Raw genomic sequence first — 15,504 nt, 5'->3', positions numbered from 1 at the left:
AAATATCTAGTAGTTCCCCAATCTCCTAATAATTATCCATTTTGGTTTCGATATGGATTTATAAATAAAAGTGAGTTAAAAAGTTAATGGAATATGAGTTCAGTTTTATAATAAAATATGAATAAAATAAGTTAGTTTAATATGGGGCATATTTACCATTTATGATAAAATAAAAAATAAAAGCAGACAATTAATGGAGGACGGATGAAAATGGCAAATGGACATCTAATAGGAGACGAGGGAATATTAGTATAAAAATTTAATATATTTCAGATTTTGGGTTACTTCAGATTTTAAAATAGCTAATCTAATCCAAACATTAGAAATATTTATAAAATTTGATCTGGTCTGATCTGAATCGAAAATCTAAACTGAAATTTAAATTTGAATTTAGTTCGGATCAAATTTTTGGATTTCAGACATTTTGAACAATTGTATTATCAGCTATATCCCATCCCGCTCGAATTACCGCCATTTACCATTGGTTTCTGTATATCAATCGAATTACCGCCGCCATTTACCATTGGTTTCTGTATATCAATCAACATGCAGTACTCCTATATATCACACGACAACCTGAACCAACACTACAAATACCTTCTAATATAATTTTATTTCATCAAATTCACTTTTTTCAGGAAAATGGTTTTCTAACAGTCACCACCGTCGGGTCAAAGTCATTGCAGCAAGCAACAACGGTATCAAATTATTCTTTTCTTATTGGGAATTTTAAATCTTTGTAAATTTCTTCTTCCAACGGTATCAAGGTTCATGTTATCAACAGTTATAACACATCAACGTTTCTTCATCTACTTCTAATAGTAGTATAACTCAAACGTCCAACCTATTCATTGGTGATAAAACGTAGTATTACCAAGTGAGCTCGTGTTTCATTACTTCTTTTAATATCTGGTTGAGATATTGTCATCACAAAAAAATCCAAAAGACAAACAATTCCAAGCTTTTTCACATCATTTACCTACACAGCTTTATTTTCAATCTAATATTTTACATTATCTTTTGACTTCATTTTCTGAATCAAAATCAACATCTTAACCGATTTTTTTTCCTCCTGGGCATGGAGAGGTAAACTCTATCTCTAATTCCGTTACAAACATGCAAAAGATGATAAAGAAATACTACAATACAAATTATGCATCAGTTAGATAAAATGGTAATTACAATTTCCAATCCAAACTTACATGCCAATAATACACAAATGTCTTTGCCTTCAGTTTCGAACATCAACTCATACCCAAAGGCCACAAGCATAAATATACCAGTAAAGTAAAGCCCAGATTCTGCTATTCCTTCAAATCCTTTTTAACCAACGTTTTGTGATATCACTGCACACCAAATCACAAAGGACTTTCACATAACCTGTATGCTTCCATATCGAGAAGAACTCAAGAGAAGATAAAATCAAATATTGCATTCCAATTCCCACTAATCAATTATATCAATTCAGTATGAACATGATATTTACAAGTCTTACCTGGTCGAGAGAAGGGCGAAGAGCTCATCCGATCATTGTGCGTTTTCTTCCTCTTTGTCTTACTGAAATCAGAAAATATATAATCGATCAAATATTGCTTTTTGGTAAGCAAAACATACGACAATCCAGAGCTTGAATTAATTGGTACCTTGAGCTAGCTTGTTCAAGGTTGCACACCACTGTTTCGAGGATTTCCTGTATGCAGCAAGGATACGGTCCATCTAGAAGAGATGATGAAATAGACATTGGCAACATTAATTCACATTTTCGTTTTCTCATTGATCACTACATAGGAGACTTTATTTTGCAAAGTTTTGTAACAAAAGGAGTACTCTGCAGCACACAACAATTTCTTACTATGAAATACTACCATTTTCACTGCTGAGGAGAAATCAAATTGCATGTTACGTACGTATAAAATAGCCAAATGTATCTAGGAGAACTTTTTTCAGCTAATAGAACAATGGCATAGAACAGAAATATTTGGTCTAATGCTTCAGGCCATTTTTAACACTAACTCTCTTATTGAAAACAATGACTGCATACCACATTCCCGCATGAAGAGTGCATAGATAGCAATGCTCGTTCAAGAACATAAAGATCCACAGCTTTATCTTCTGGAAGTGTTGAAGTGAAGCTTAGACCGAAATCAATGAGTGTCTTTGGTAATATACAAATTCAGCAAATTCATTGAAAAAGAAAGTTAGCAAAATAAACATGGAAAGTATACCACAAAATATACGCACACCCAAAAAAGAAAAAGTAGTGACCTACCAACTTATTAGTACCGATACGAACTAACATGTTTGATGTTGTCAAATCACCATGGATCAGGCCACCATCATGTAGTTTCCCAATGGCATTACCGATCTGTGTAGCGATATCATCTAATCGTTCTTCAACAATACCATGCAAACCAAAGTCCAGCAATACGTCTTTCACAGCAGGACCTTCAACATACTCAAATGTGAGAGCATGTAGCACAGGATCAACAGCATAGAGGGCTGGAGTCGAGACCCCAAGCTTTCTAGCTTTTGTCAAGCACCGAGCTTCCTGCTCAAGGATTGAGCGAGAGTCAAGCAAATAGCAAAGTAATTGAGTGCTACAATGTCATCTCTTATTAGAAGACTAACCGTATTAAGACGTTTAAGAGTCAGCTTTGAGTCCAGCAACGGATGCCGATACTTTTTTGAAAACCGTTCCTTAACAACAGACCTTCTACCAACAAAAGTAGATTCAAACACCCTCTGGTAAAAAAACATAAAATTTTGAGATTAACATACAGCAAGAGAAACTAACAAGATGCAACAATCATTTTAACAAGGTCCGATATTCAACTTACAGCCTCAGCACCTTGCTTGATCAAAACCAAGGATCCTTCTTTTCCCTCTAACTCCATCTAAATTTCAGCAACTCAAATGTCAATATACAAAATTTGCATTAAGCAAAATGAAAACAGTAAGACTCTGCAGTTAAATGTGAATTTGTTTCTTTCACATCAAAGAATCTAAATGAAATTATGATCTGATAAAAAGATATCATGAAAAAGAGATTAAGAATAATCTCCTTCAGTTAGTTTCTGGCTGCAATTGTAAACTGAGACGCCAAAGACCTCATATCATCTCTTAACTGTTTAGCTAATCAATTGCAATCCAAAAAAAATTTAAAACTTACAACTCCATAAGATAAAGTACAATCCCAAGAATCAACAGACGATTGCAAAAGCTGAGAAAATAGTTTACACCATATTTGAGCTCAAGCTCGTTTAACTTGAAATTAATAAGAATTCATTGCTGAATTCCTCAATGAGGTAAATAAATTGAAAACATATCTACCTTTTAAATACTATTTCAATTCGCTTCTACAGCTAATGCAAAAGACAGTTACCAGCACAAGAACAATATGGTGAAGAGAATCACAGATTGAATAACTGGCTCAAATTGTTCTTTCAATTCAGTTAAACCTTACCTCGCTAGTCGCTGCAGATTATTGGAAGCGGCGGCGGCAGAAAAAAGGGTTTTGGAGGGGGTTTTGATCTGACTTCTGACTTCTGAGATTGAGAGAGAGACGGTTTGGAGTTTTGCACAAAACTGAACCGGACCGGTGACCCGCTTGGGCTAGGGTTCAAAATATCTGCAGATTTTGTTCAAAATCTAGTCTATCTTAAAATTCACTAGTTAAATCATGAAGTTTTAATATTTTTAATTTATCCATGGGTCGAAATTTGGGTGTGAATCTTTGTCTATCCACCTTGAAATCCATCTTAAAATCTCAATCCATGTTAACAAAGATTCCACCTAAAATTTGATTCATAGGATAAAATAGAAAAATTTTAAATTCATGATTTAATTAATAGATTTCAAACTTTGTAGATAAATCATATTTTGACCAAACTTGGTAATTAAAATAACTATCTATACATAATTTAAATACTACCAGACTATTTATGGATAACACATACCAGACTAATTAGAAAATTCATATAGTTCCAATGCTCGTGAGATTGAAATTTTAAACAGGTAAATTTATATAGTTTAATACCCTTGCATATTAAAACTGTCTCATGCAAAAAAATTATACTACTTGAATAATTTTTCATAAAAGCAATACTTATAGTAAAATGTAAACTACAAAGGATAAATAACTTCAAAGCAATGTTATGAAGATGCTTTTGAATTGCCTAGGAGCATCTCCAACTATTACATTAAATTCAAACTTATTTTAGTATAAATGTCACGTGAAATATGATTTTACTTCAACCATTTATACTAAACTCAAATTTTAAAAAATATATTTTATATTAAGCATTTTACTCACAAAATTTGAAAAAGTTTTTGGTTTTGTTTTAGTGTAGACCTAGAATGAGGTATTTTTTACTCAAAGATTGATTTTAGAGTACCACTAAAGCTGATTGTTTATCCCATTCAAATACAGTAGTACCACCATCTCCAACCATTTACCACAAACTCAAACCATTTTTTAGTATGTGTCACGTTAAAAAGTAGTTTTACTACACTCATCTATATTAAATTCAAAATTTACACAATTTTTGAGTTTTTGTTTGCGGTAACACTTGATATTGTTTCACAAAATACTCAAAAAATGAATTTGAGTTTGGTGTATTATTGGAAAAGATTTCTATACCGAAACTCACTTTTGGTGTATATTTGAAGATGGTTTAACTACTCAATGCCCAATCCCTATCACCAATTGAATGGTCTTTTCTTCTAACATAGTCTTCATATTCTTTTAGTACTATTTTCCCGGTCTAATGTTGCCAAACTTACATTATCACATTAAATTCACGTACAAAAATCGTCACCAAAATAGACATTGAGGTATGAAAAAGCAAATTATTACAATTAATAATCTGCATCCAGACAGCAGCAACTTCTTGATTTCGATGAGCAAGGGAAGCAACGCTCGATTTAGGAAACAAAGTTTAACGTATATTACAATCCACAATGTCTGAAGCTACTAGAAGTCGGCCCCCCCCACTTCGGAGGGAGACACAGCAAACATCAACTTCATCTTTGAATTGGAAGGTCTGAAGATTCTACTTGCCATCTCCAAAAAGGTATCCCAAGGACGATCCGCCTCCTGGAGCAGCATGGACTTTGGTGGATGGTCGATCCTGTCAAACCAAGTTTCTTGCGCATCATTCTGATGAAAAAGTCTCATGCCCCCAATTTCACCAAGAGAATCACAACCATCAAAATCAAATGTAGGAAGCAACAAAATGATAGTACAAGAACAAATCCACAGAAAAAGTGATCAAAGAATTGTGTTTGGAAATCCTCAAAAGATGTATACTCATATGAACTAAGGTTATAGGCTTGAATCACCAATGCAATAAGCTAACAACCATAATAAAACATTGATTCTGCAGTGAGATGACAAGCATATAATCCCAGGGAAAATAGCGAACCCAAATCAGGAGTAATGCCCTGATGAAACAATTTAAATAACACAACATATCATAGATATACCGTGAGGAAGTTGCCGGTGTTTTGGCCATCAGCACGGAAATAGTTGTTGTTACTCTGGCTGCCCTGGATGCCGGCTGGAATCTGCTTGGGAGCGTCCCCGCCAGATGGTGCAACAGCAGATGACTTGTCTGCAACCACTGCACTTGCCTGTGGAGCTGAATTCCTCGGAGGAGCCTCCACATTGGTTGCAGTAGGTCTTGGCGCAGGAGCTTCATTGCCACCAAATAGGTATCCCAAAGAACTCTGACCTCCACCGCTGCTCACTCCACGACCCATTATCTCTTACAAGTCCTGAATTATACCAAGCAACCGTCTGAGATTCAAATACTCGATCAGTTCTATATCAATTTTGATCACAGGATTCAACATTCAGTAAACTAACAGGAAAAATAAATAAATAAATAAATGAATGAAGCAACAATACAAGTTTTCATTCGGTTAGAAATGATTCATTTTCTCTATATCACTCTAAAATTAGCTAAGATTGTGGAATTCTAATGGATCAATAAGGACCCCATCAAAATTGATCCGAAATCTGCGATTCGAACTTCAATCAGTCAAACCCATGTTTATACCTACAACTTTAATTTAACAAAATAAAATGATTTTGCCTCTGCATTTCCATCAAACAGTAATCAACAATTTTATTTCTTCCACAAAATCAGCTTAGCAACTATAATAATCACAGGTTCACAATTATTAATAATTGCATTATTACTGTGGATTGAAAGAGATCCACCAAAAAAATCAAAAGCGAAAAGACGAAATAATGATGAAAACAGTAGCGATAACATAAATAAACAATCAATCAGCAACAATAACGTATTCAAAAGAAAATGAACGGTTGCCAGAAATGTTGTTTGCAGATGAAAATCGGGAAGCAAAACGGTAGATCCGGAAATAGGCAGCAGAAAAAACGCGAATTCTAGCAAATACAATTGAAAGAAGCATACCAGAAAATAAAACAGGAAGAGAGAAGCAGAAAGTCGACTAACCTAGATCGAATTCAGATCTACGGCGATAAGTAACAAACTACTAATGTGGAGAGAGACACAGAGAAAAAGGGGAGTATTGAACAAACGCTACATACGTTGTATTTAAAAGATACTCCATTTGAATATTTTACCGTTAATAAGAATGGTTTCGTTTTTTAATTTTAATCTGCAATAAACATAGCTAAACTTAAGGTGTTTAAAGGAGAAACAAAAAAAAAACAAAAATAGATTAAATTGAAACATATAGCGAGTGACTAATTTTATGTGAAAACTATTATTTCAAAGAATATTGTTATCTACTGATCGGCCATACAATATTTTTGTCTTATTAGTACCATTTCTTTCTAAAAAGAATACCATTTTATTATTTATTTATTAAATATTCACATTGTATCTAATTATACGACTCCTAACTAATAGCGTTTCTCTATTTTTAAATTACTTTTTGATCTTTTCGCAACGGGGATTCTAAAAGGAACCAATGTTTTACTAAAATTTTCAAATTGGATATTTCCAAGTTTCAATATTAGTTTTAATTCAATAAGATTGTCGGTAAGTGTAATCGTGCCGACGTTTATATAATGAAGACACAATACTACAGTCTACAGCTCATTGCCATTGGTGCCGAAGTTCTTCATGAAAAATATATCACATTAATAAAACAATCTCATTTTTTATCATAAATAATGCTGTTTGAGTCTTCTTGATTTTGACATAAAACCACATAGAAAAATTGAAGTGACACCGCTAAAAATGACTACTTTGTCATGTGAAATTCTACGCACGGAATTTCGACACAATATGTTATCTTTAGGTTGTCGGATTATGTTTTAATGATCGATTTAAAACTTGAAACGCGTAAATTATTTAATCAAATAAATAAATGTACGTTTTTTAAAGGTGAAGCATTTATGTAGAATACATCAGAGGCAAGGTCATAAGAGTTAATTCAATTTTTTATATAGTATTTTATCACTAAATATACCACTACTATTATAAAATATATAGTATTGCTTCTTTATTCGAAAAGTCATCGTATGTTCGATTAATTGAATTGATTATCCAATCAATATCAGCGATTATGAGTTTCATAACTTCCTATGACCAATTGAGTTTCACAACTTTCAATCAGAGAATGATAGTACTATAGAATAATACTCCTACTATACCAAATAATAGAGTTTGTTGAGTAGAATAACACTCCTACTCCTACTATACCAAATAATAGAGTTTGTGGGGTAGCCGAAAAGAAAATATCGCAGTACTCCGTCTGTTTGTGAATAGGAGTCTCATCTTTTTTCTGACATAAGTTTTAAAAATATTAAGAAAAATAAGTGGAAAAAATTAGTGATATATGAGCCAACTTGTATATATTATAGTTTTAAATGAAATATGAGTATAATGGGTTAGTGGAATGTGTGACTCTAATACTATTTATAGTAAAAATGAACCAAAACTCCTAATTACGGATGAACCGAAATGAAAAAATGGGACTCCTATTTGCGGACGGATGAGGTGTGTGCTATTGATTTTGCAATACGATGGAGGGAGTATGTGCTATTGATTTTGCAATACGATGATTAGATCATCTCCAAGGGTATTTCAAAATTTAAAATCGCTAGAGAAAATATTTCAATTGGAGATCAAAATTCCCATTTCGAGTTTTTACAAATAAATATATATTTTTATGTTTATATTAGTTATATTGGTCTCTAAAATTGTAAATTTTTCAAATTTTGGTATTCCAATATGTGAACTTTAGAATTGGTCTAAAACATCACAAATTTTACATTTTGTTTTTTATTCCACTACTAACTCAACGTGATTTTCTATGTGACTCTTATTCAACTTGCTACAAACTTAAAAAGTGATCTAAAATACCATAAACATTTCACGATTGCTCATATAGAATAAGTTTTTTATCAAAAATATATTATTTGAGTTAGGTTGGATATAAAATAGAATATAAAATTTGTGATATTTAAAATCAATTTTCAAGTTCGTAGGAAATTCCAAGATTTGGCCAGAATTTATGATTTTAAATACTCCCTTCATCCCTGAAAATTTGTCACATTTCATATTCTGCGCTCATTTTGAAAAATGATAATAAATAGTTAAAGTGGAAAGGGAGTAAAGTATGAGAGAAAATAATGTAGAGAATGGTCTCCTTTACATTAGAGCATCCACAACCGTGCTCTTGCCAGCGGCACGGTTGTGGGCCCGGGCGGTACTATTCATGCCTGCTCTCTGGCAAGAGCACAACACCCACAACTGTGCTCTTCCGCAAGGACGAGCACAATTAATATAAAATTCAATTACACAAAAACATTTCCATAATATTAAAATTCATTTAAAACCCACAATAAATATTACAAATGACAAACAAAATTAAACATTGCATAATTAAAATCCTAAAAATTAAAAATTACATAATTAAAATCCTAAAAATTAAAAATTACATAATTAAAATCCTAAAAATTAAAAATGACACTACTCGTTGCCGAATTTCGCCCACATGTGGTTGATTAGGTCTTCTTGTAGTTGATTGTGGATTCGAGTATCGCGCATTGTGTGTCTTGTCTCGATCCTCTGGCCAACCGTCGTATGCTCGCCTCGGCGTAGGGGAGACCTCGCTGTGGAGCGTCTTCACGAACGTCGACCACCTTGGGTAGATACCATCGGCGAGATAGTAACCCATGCGGTATATATTTCCGTTGATGGTGAAGTCGATCGCCGGTGCTACACCATTCATCACATCATTGAAGAGTGGTGACGAATATAGCACATTCAAGTCGTTGTTGGATCCAGCAACGCCGAAATATGCATGCCAAATCCATAGGCGGTAGTCGGCGACCGCCTCAAGGATAAGCGTTGGGCCGCCGCCTTTGTGACCGCTCAAGTGTTGCCCCCTCCAAGCAGTCGGACAATTCTTCCACCTCCAATGCATGCAGTCAATGCTGCCAAGCATTCCGGGAAAGCCATGGACTGATTCGTGAAGACGAAGCAACCGTTGGCAATCATCAGTGGTGGGTGCTCGAAGGAATTCATCCCCAAAAGCAGAACGAACGCCCTCGCAAAAATTCTTTAAACATAGGATTCCAGTGGACTCACCGATATGCAAATACTCGTCGAACATGTCGGCCGTTTGCCCAGTAGCGAGTTGTCGGATGGCACACGTACACTTCTGCAACGCCGTGATACTTTGCCGGCCGGCTGCATCTACACCTGTTTGAAAGTATTCAACACGTGCGGACAATGTGTTGACAATTCGCATGAACAAGCGCTTTGACATGCGAAAACGGCGCCTGAAGTAATCTGCCGGAAACCGCGGCTGGTCGGCAAAGTAGTCGGCAACGAGCCTTTCGTGGGCTCCCTCCCGGTCACGATGGATGTACCGTCGATTTGATCTGGTTCGTTGAGGAGGAGGAGCAGGGGTATTCGCCGCGACATATGCTTCGTAAGCGGCACGATGTTGTTCGTAGTATTCTTGTTCTTCGCGTTCCGCTTCCGCCATAATATGGGTGAAATCCATTTGAGAATTTGAGTGGGGGATGAATGTGTTGATAGTTTGTATGAGAATTATGAATGAGAGATGAATGAGAGATGATTTGATGTGATAAATGGATGATGAATGTGTGTATTTATAGATGATTTTGGGGAAAAAAAAATAAAAAAAAATCAAAAAAATTCAGAAAAAATGGGAAAAAAACGGCCATATTTTTGGGATTTGGAAAATATTTTTTTTTTATTTTTTAGCATTATTTATAATTAAATACCGATTTTTAAAAAAAAAATAAAAAAAAGTTTAAACACAACGGCTATGCAGTTGACGAATGGGAGCGCGCCACGTGTGCGTCCGCTGGCACGGACGTGCTCGATACATCGAGCAGCGCCGTGCCAGCGGCGCGGCTGCAGCGGCGGCGGTCCTGCGCCTTGCCAACGGCGCGGACGGCGGTGGCGTCTTTCGCCACCGCTGCGGATGCTCTTAGTCCCTCTTACTTTACTTTCTCCACACTTTAACTATTTATTACTCCTATTATTTTTCAAAATGAGTAAAAAAAATGAAATGTGATAAATTTTCAGGAATGGAGGAGTAGTACGGCATACTAAATAATATCCCCCTATATTCTAACAACTATAATCACCTTTTAAGACTTTTTAAGTACGTGTGGATATTTTTTTAGAATTTTATGTAAATAATTATAATAAAATTACTATTTTTGATGTGATAATTATATTAAAATGATTCTGAATTTAGTATAAACGATAAATATGTTCATATAATACTTCGGATTTCTATTATTACATCTTGAAATGGAGTACGTAAATTTTAATTGTGATATGATAATGGTATAAAAATAATTATTAGTATTATTTATATTATTATAGAGAGATTTTTATTTTTAAAAATATAGATAAAGTAGTATAACCACGTAGGCGTGATTATTGATTTTGTGATTTTATACAGTACTATGCCCCAAAAATATAGATAAAGTAGTATAACCAATTAGTATAAAGCTTATTCCTCCTATAATCTAGAGGGGATTTATACAGTACTATGCCCAAAAACCCAATTCGGACGACCATAAAATCTCAACGATTCACCGCCGCCGTCGATTCTGTTCGGCATCGCCACCGCGCCAGTAAGTTTTACCCTCTCTCTCTCGTTGTCTTCTATGTCTGCATATTACTACTCCGCAGGCGTGTATGTGCTGAATCACTAATACAGTAATACAACTATTGAAATTTCTGCATCTTGGCTGGTAATCTCGACTAAAACCTCATATCCTACACAATAAACCTATGTTTAACAACTTATTCGCTCTCAGTTGACATACCCGCTTGAAGGTTTTGGCAATTGTTGTGTTTGATTCAGCTACTTAGGTGATGGTAGAGATTATCAATTTGAGCATTTGCTGATTCTAATTCATAACAATTTGCCCTAAGATGAATTAGACGATTTTGGACATTGGTTAAATGGAATTGAAATATCAAAAATGCCTTATTGTAATTATCATATTGATGTTTGCAATTATTCATCTAAGTGTCGAAATTCACAAAGTTATTACTGAAATCTTATGCAGCACAGAACATGAAAGGGGGGAGGAAGAATCTCAAGAGGGCCGTCGAGGCAGAGATGATGGCACTTCAACAAGGGCAAAACATAATGCAGGTTGTCGATTTGAGGGGCTCTAATTTGATTGAGGTGAAAATCTTTAACTCTGTCTATACTTTTCAGATGGAAGGTTGTTTTACTGATTCATTCCGTTTTTTAAGGTAATGGATGCAAAAGGGCAACATCTACTAGCAATATTTCCAGCAAAATTCCAGAAAAGTATGTGGATCAAACGAGGGAACTTTGTAGTTGTAGATGAAAGTGGGAGAGAGGAGGCCATCGAATCTGGCAGAAAGGTGGCGGGCATCCTCACTCAAGTGCTTTACCACGATCAAGTTCGTATCCTCCAAAAATCCTCTGAATGGCCAGAGATCTTCAGATCCTCCTCTCAGGAGAGCTCAATGCAAGGTACCCCCAATCAAGAAGATGTATGTTTGAATGATGATGAATGTTCGACTGATGATGATGATGAAGGGCTTCCGCCTTTGGAAGCAAATACAAACAGAGTGAATCCTTTGCTGTTGCATTCGGATGCAGAGTCTACATCTGATTCTGATATTGAGCATGATTCTTAGTTGATCCAATTATGTATTGAAACAGCTTATATGTATGACATGTGATTTGCCCATTTTGTAGTGTTTATTAGACAAAAGAGTACATGCAAATTGCATTTTTTTTCATTTTATTGAAACAGCTTTTATGATGCCTCTTTTCATTTTGTAGCTAAATGTTCTTTCTTTATATAGAAACAGAGTTGTACTGATAAAAAATCTTATTCATTGCCTTATAGTTTGTATCAGTCAGTTTATGGAGTTGGAAAAAGTGTTTGGTTATTGTTGTGAGCCTCTGGCAAGAACTTGGGGTAAAGTCTTTATGATGTAGTATTAACAAGTCATAGATTCTTATGTATACTTCATTTGAAATGGCAATCTTATCATTCATCATAGATACATATCTCTAAATCATGTACTCCAGTATGGGAATTTGTGTCCTTACATTGCCATGAAATTGTGAAAATCTGAGCAAATGTTTGAGGAAAAGAAGTCTAACTAGATTTCTGCAAAGTGGATACAAGATTTGATGCAGCAAAAGCAGCAGAGCCACCAACTATAGAAAGCAGAGCAACCGCAACCTGAAGGCCTATTTCCCAAGGGTAGTCCTCTGGCACTAAGAAAACAAATGCAGGTCCCAAAACCAACAAAATCAAGCTGATGTTGAGAAGCCCCGTGGCCGTCCCGGGGTTCGTGGCCGCCGAGAGGACCCCGAGCTCCTCCGCTTTCGACAGGAGCCCGAGCCTCTCGATTGCCGACAGGGACAGCCCCGACTTCTCGGCCGCCGACAGCAGCCCCGCCTTCTCCGCCTTGCTCAGGAGTCGCAGCTGCTCCACCCGTGTCAGCAGCTTCGGCTTCGGCTTCGACCCCGTTGTGCCCTGCATTGGGCGTTTACTTTGAGTGACAAGATAGATTGATAAAATATAGTACTCTATAATTAAACTAAAAATTTAATCAATTCATCAATATAAACATTAAACTAGTTTAATAATGTTGTGAGAACAAGTTGTTCTCTCAATTTACATATAGACTGGAACACATTGAACAATGATGGATACATAGGAGTGTTTATAATTATTTCTATGTTACTCCTATAAAAAAATCAAGAAACAAGAAAGAGAGAGACCTTTTTAGATGTGACAGTTTTGGCAGCAAAAGAAATGGGCTTCTGGGAAGCCATGGATCTGAGAAGAAGAGGTGAATATGGGATAGCTGCGGCAGCCATCATCTTCATCATCACCTCTCTTTTCTTCCTTTTTTCCTCTCGACTAAACAAATCTGCATATTTATCAATTTCAGTGGTTCAAATTAATTCTCGTGGAGCTGCTACTGCTACAAAATATAATTTCTTCCACGTGTCATCACTTCATTCGCTGCTTCCATACTATCCTACTTTATCAAATTCCCAATATTTTACACGTCAAGTTAAAGAAAATTTTAATCTCACAGCTATTCTTACCAACGATAGGACTAAGAGCACCCACAACCGTTATCTTGCCAACGAGCATGGTTGTGGGCCCGATGCCACTATTTCTATCTGCTCTTAGATAAGAGCACAAAACCCACAGCTGTGCTCTTCTGCAAGGACGAGCACAAGGGTCACACCATTCTATTATTCAATTTAAATAAAAACATTTCCATAATATTAAAATTCACTAAAAAAACCGAAATAATATTACAAATTACAAATAAAATAAAAAGACATAATTAAAATCCTAAAAAATAAAAATTATATAATTAAAATCCTAAAAATTAAAAATTACATAATTAAAATACTAAAAATTAAAAATCGGGGTTCCAACCGTGGGAGCCCGGAGGGTGATCGCCTTGGCCGGACATTGTTATGTTGTATGAGTGGAAGAAAGATTGAGAATGGAGATAAGAGAATGTAGATGAGAATGAAAATCATAGAATGTAGATGAGAATTGTGTAGTGTGGTGTGAATTTTTTGGTGTGAAAGTGTGGGTATTTATAGATGAAAATGTGTATTTTTGAGGGAAAAAAATTAAAAGTGGGTAGAAAACGGTAGAAAACAGATATATTTTTTTTGGAAAGTGCGATTTTTTTTTTAAATCAATTTTTTTAATTAAAACAATTTTTTTTAAAAAATAAAATTCAAATGCAACGGCTATGCTGTTGCCCAATCACGTCCGGCCACGTCACCTGCCGTGCCAACGGCGCGAGCGCAGCGGCGGACGCCGTCTTCCGCGCCGCTGGCACGGACGGACGGACGCCGTCCGTCCACCGTTGCAGATGCTCTAAATAAATTATCACAGTGGTGTCGAAACGGGTATCGGGAAACCCTCAACCCGACCCGCTACCCGACGACAAAGGGAAACGAGGCGGGATCGAGTATACCCGCACCCGCGCGGGTATACCCGTTAAACACGATAATACCCGTTATTTTTAGGACTAGGGTTTTAATATATTTTATTTTATTTTATTAGTTTCAAGTTTATATATAATCAGTTTATATTAAACTTTTGAATGGTGATTTAATTTTAGACATGCTTGATGTTTCTATCATATTTGCTTATTTGAAATTTGGATTTGCGTTATATTTCATACGTAGTCATATTATATTTAAGAGATGATAAATCATCATATTTGTGCATAGTTAATAGTAGGAAACTATGCAAATACAATAAAGTAAAAAAAATACAAATCTAAAATCATAGTGTAGCAACTAGCAACAATCCCAAAATCCATTCTAGAATTACAAACATGTACATAAAATTATTGTATTAGATGTCTAGCATTGATGATAAGCGAAAACTAAAAGCATAATACCATTGAATAATATAATACACAATTCAAATTATGCTTGTGGATTTGGGATACCCGATGCGGGTATCGGGTTACCCGTATAACTATACGGGTCGGGATTGGGTAGTATAATATTGAAGTTTTCGGGTACGGGTACCCACAAAATCGGGTTTGGGTATCCGCGGGTACCCGTTTCGACACCCCTGAATGATCATACGGTCATGCATCTTGGTAGCGAACCACACAAGTTTTACGATGACGTAGATTGTTGAATACTCGATCACTATGAAAGAAGTCTCGAATTTCAACATTTGCGACGCCAAATGGATTTCTTTATTTAGATTAAATTGGAATTAAATGTTTGAATAAATTAAATGTCATTTTGAGACGACTTTTTTTAGGGAACATCTTTTTTATAGTACATCAACTATCCTAAATGAACAAATTTGGTCCGTAACATTTCATAATATCTTTTAAGGTCCATCAACTATAAGTTAATATCAATTCAACTATTTTTTTGCTATTTCTAATATTTTCATGACAAAAGTACCCTTAAGACCAATGAGGGCAATTCAATTTATTTATTCTCTCA

The 15,504-nt window shown here is 35.3% G+C and overlaps 4 protein-coding genes across 10 annotated transcripts; 1 reads left to right on the top strand and 3 right to left on the bottom strand.

The window, feature by feature from the left end:
* Positions 1-1,126: 1,126 nt before the first annotated feature.
* Positions 1,127-3,617, bottom strand: LOC121753369 (EKC/KEOPS complex subunit bud32-like). 2 transcript variants are annotated; one of them, XM_042148656.1, is made up of 8 exons: positions 3,464-3,616; positions 2,838-2,894; positions 2,629-2,742; positions 2,270-2,548; positions 2,042-2,155; positions 1,644-1,716; positions 1,496-1,557; positions 1,127-1,346 (listed from the first exon to the last, which is right to left on the bottom strand). In XM_042148656.1, the coding sequence occupies exons 2-7, from the start codon at positions 2,892-2,894 to the stop codon at positions 1,520-1,522; spliced, it is 675 nt and encodes a 224-aa protein (XP_042004590.1). In that variant the 5' UTR covers positions 3,464-3,616; the 3' UTR covers positions 1,127-1,346; positions 1,496-1,519. The 2 variants fall into 2 exon arrangements, with proteins under 2 accessions (XP_042004590.1, XP_042004591.1); XM_042148657.1 differs by lacking the exon at positions 2,042-2,155 and having other exon boundaries at positions 3,464-3,617.
* A 1,150-nt stretch (positions 3,618-4,767) lies between these two features.
* On the bottom strand, positions 4,768-6,636 carry LOC121753255 (protein SPIRAL1-like 1). 5 transcript variants are annotated; one of them, XM_042148474.1, is made up of 3 exons: positions 6,480-6,636; positions 5,485-5,775; positions 4,768-5,129 (listed from the first exon to the last, which is right to left on the bottom strand). In XM_042148474.1, the coding sequence occupies exons 2-3, from the start codon at positions 5,758-5,760 to the stop codon at positions 5,052-5,054; spliced, it is 354 nt and encodes a 117-aa protein (XP_042004408.1). In that variant the 5' UTR covers positions 5,761-5,775; positions 6,480-6,636; the 3' UTR covers positions 4,768-5,051. The 5 variants fall into 5 exon arrangements, with proteins under 5 accessions (XP_042004408.1, XP_042004409.1, XP_042004411.1 ...); XM_042148475.1 differs by having other exon boundaries at positions 5,485-5,797; positions 6,480-6,627; XM_042148477.1 differs by having other exon boundaries at positions 6,438-6,549.
* Positions 6,637-10,990: 4,354 nt separating this feature from the next.
* On the top strand, positions 10,991-12,310 carry LOC121753051 (probable RNA-binding protein EIF1AD). 2 transcript variants are annotated; one of them, XM_042148199.1, is made up of 3 exons: positions 10,991-11,122; positions 11,564-11,685; positions 11,757-12,310. In XM_042148199.1, exons 1-3 carry the CDS (start codon positions 11,038-11,040, stop codon positions 12,168-12,170), a joined length of 621 nt encoding a protein of 206 aa, XP_042004133.1. In that variant the 5' UTR covers positions 10,991-11,037; the 3' UTR covers positions 12,171-12,310. The 2 variants fall into 2 exon arrangements, with proteins under 2 accessions (XP_042004133.1, XP_042004134.1); XM_042148200.1 differs by having other exon boundaries at positions 11,020-11,122; positions 11,569-11,685.
* A 237-nt stretch (positions 12,311-12,547) lies between these two features.
* On the bottom strand, positions 12,548-13,432 carry LOC121753052. The gene is made up of 2 exons (XM_042148201.1): positions 13,273-13,432; positions 12,548-13,024 (listed from the first exon to the last, which is right to left on the bottom strand). Exons 1-2 carry the CDS (start codon positions 13,381-13,383, stop codon positions 12,641-12,643), a joined length of 495 nt encoding a protein of 164 aa, XP_042004135.1. The 5' UTR covers positions 13,384-13,432; the 3' UTR covers positions 12,548-12,640.
* Between the last annotated feature and the right edge of the window lie 2,072 nt (positions 13,433-15,504).

The sequence above is a fragment of the Salvia splendens genome, chromosome 10 (assembly GCF_004379255.2).
Source record: "Salvia splendens isolate huo1 chromosome 10, SspV2, whole genome shotgun sequence".
Lineage (NCBI taxonomy): Eukaryota > Viridiplantae > Streptophyta > Magnoliopsida > Lamiales > Lamiaceae > Salvia > Salvia splendens.
Note: the sequence above shows the minus strand (reverse complement) of the source record. Positions and strands in the feature narration are given on the sequence as shown.

Coding starts and splice junctions, on each gene's coding strand:
- LOC121753255 (XM_042148474.1), bottom strand. CDS start 5,760: ATGGGTCGTGGAGTGAGCAGCGGTGGAGGTCAGAGTTCTTTGGGATAC. Junction 5,130..5,484: donor ACACCGGCAACTTCCTCACG/GTATATCTATGA, acceptor TTGGTTTGACAG/GATCGACCATCCACCAAAGT.
- LOC121753369 (XM_042148656.1), bottom strand. CDS start 2,894: ATGGAGTTAGAGGGAAAAGAAGGATCCTTGGTTTTGATCAAGCAAGGT. Junction 2,156..2,269: donor GTATCGGTACTAATAAGTTG/GTAGGTCACTAC, acceptor ATATTACCAAAG/ACACTCATTGATTTCGGTCT. Junction 1,717..2,041: donor ACTCTTCATGCGGGAATGTG/GTATGCAGTCAT, acceptor CATCTCTTCTAG/ATGGACCGTATCCTTGCTGC.
- LOC121753052 (XM_042148201.1), bottom strand. CDS start 13,383: ATGATGAAGATGATGGCTGCCGCAGCTATCCCATATTCACCTCTTCTT. Junction 13,025..13,272: donor AAACTGTCACATCTAAAAAG/GTCTCTCTCTTT, acceptor CGCCCAATGCAG/GGCACAACGGGGTCGAAGCC.
- LOC121753051 (XM_042148199.1), top strand. CDS start 11,038: ATGCCCAAAAACCCAATTCGGACGACCATAAAATCTCAACGATTCACC. Junction 11,123..11,563: donor TCGGCATCGCCACCGCGCCA/GTAAGTTTTACC, acceptor AATCTTATGCAG/CACAGAACATGAAAGGGGGG. Junction 11,686..11,756: donor GGGGCTCTAATTTGATTGAG/GTGAAAATCTTT, acceptor CCGTTTTTTAAG/GTAATGGATGCAAAAGGGCA.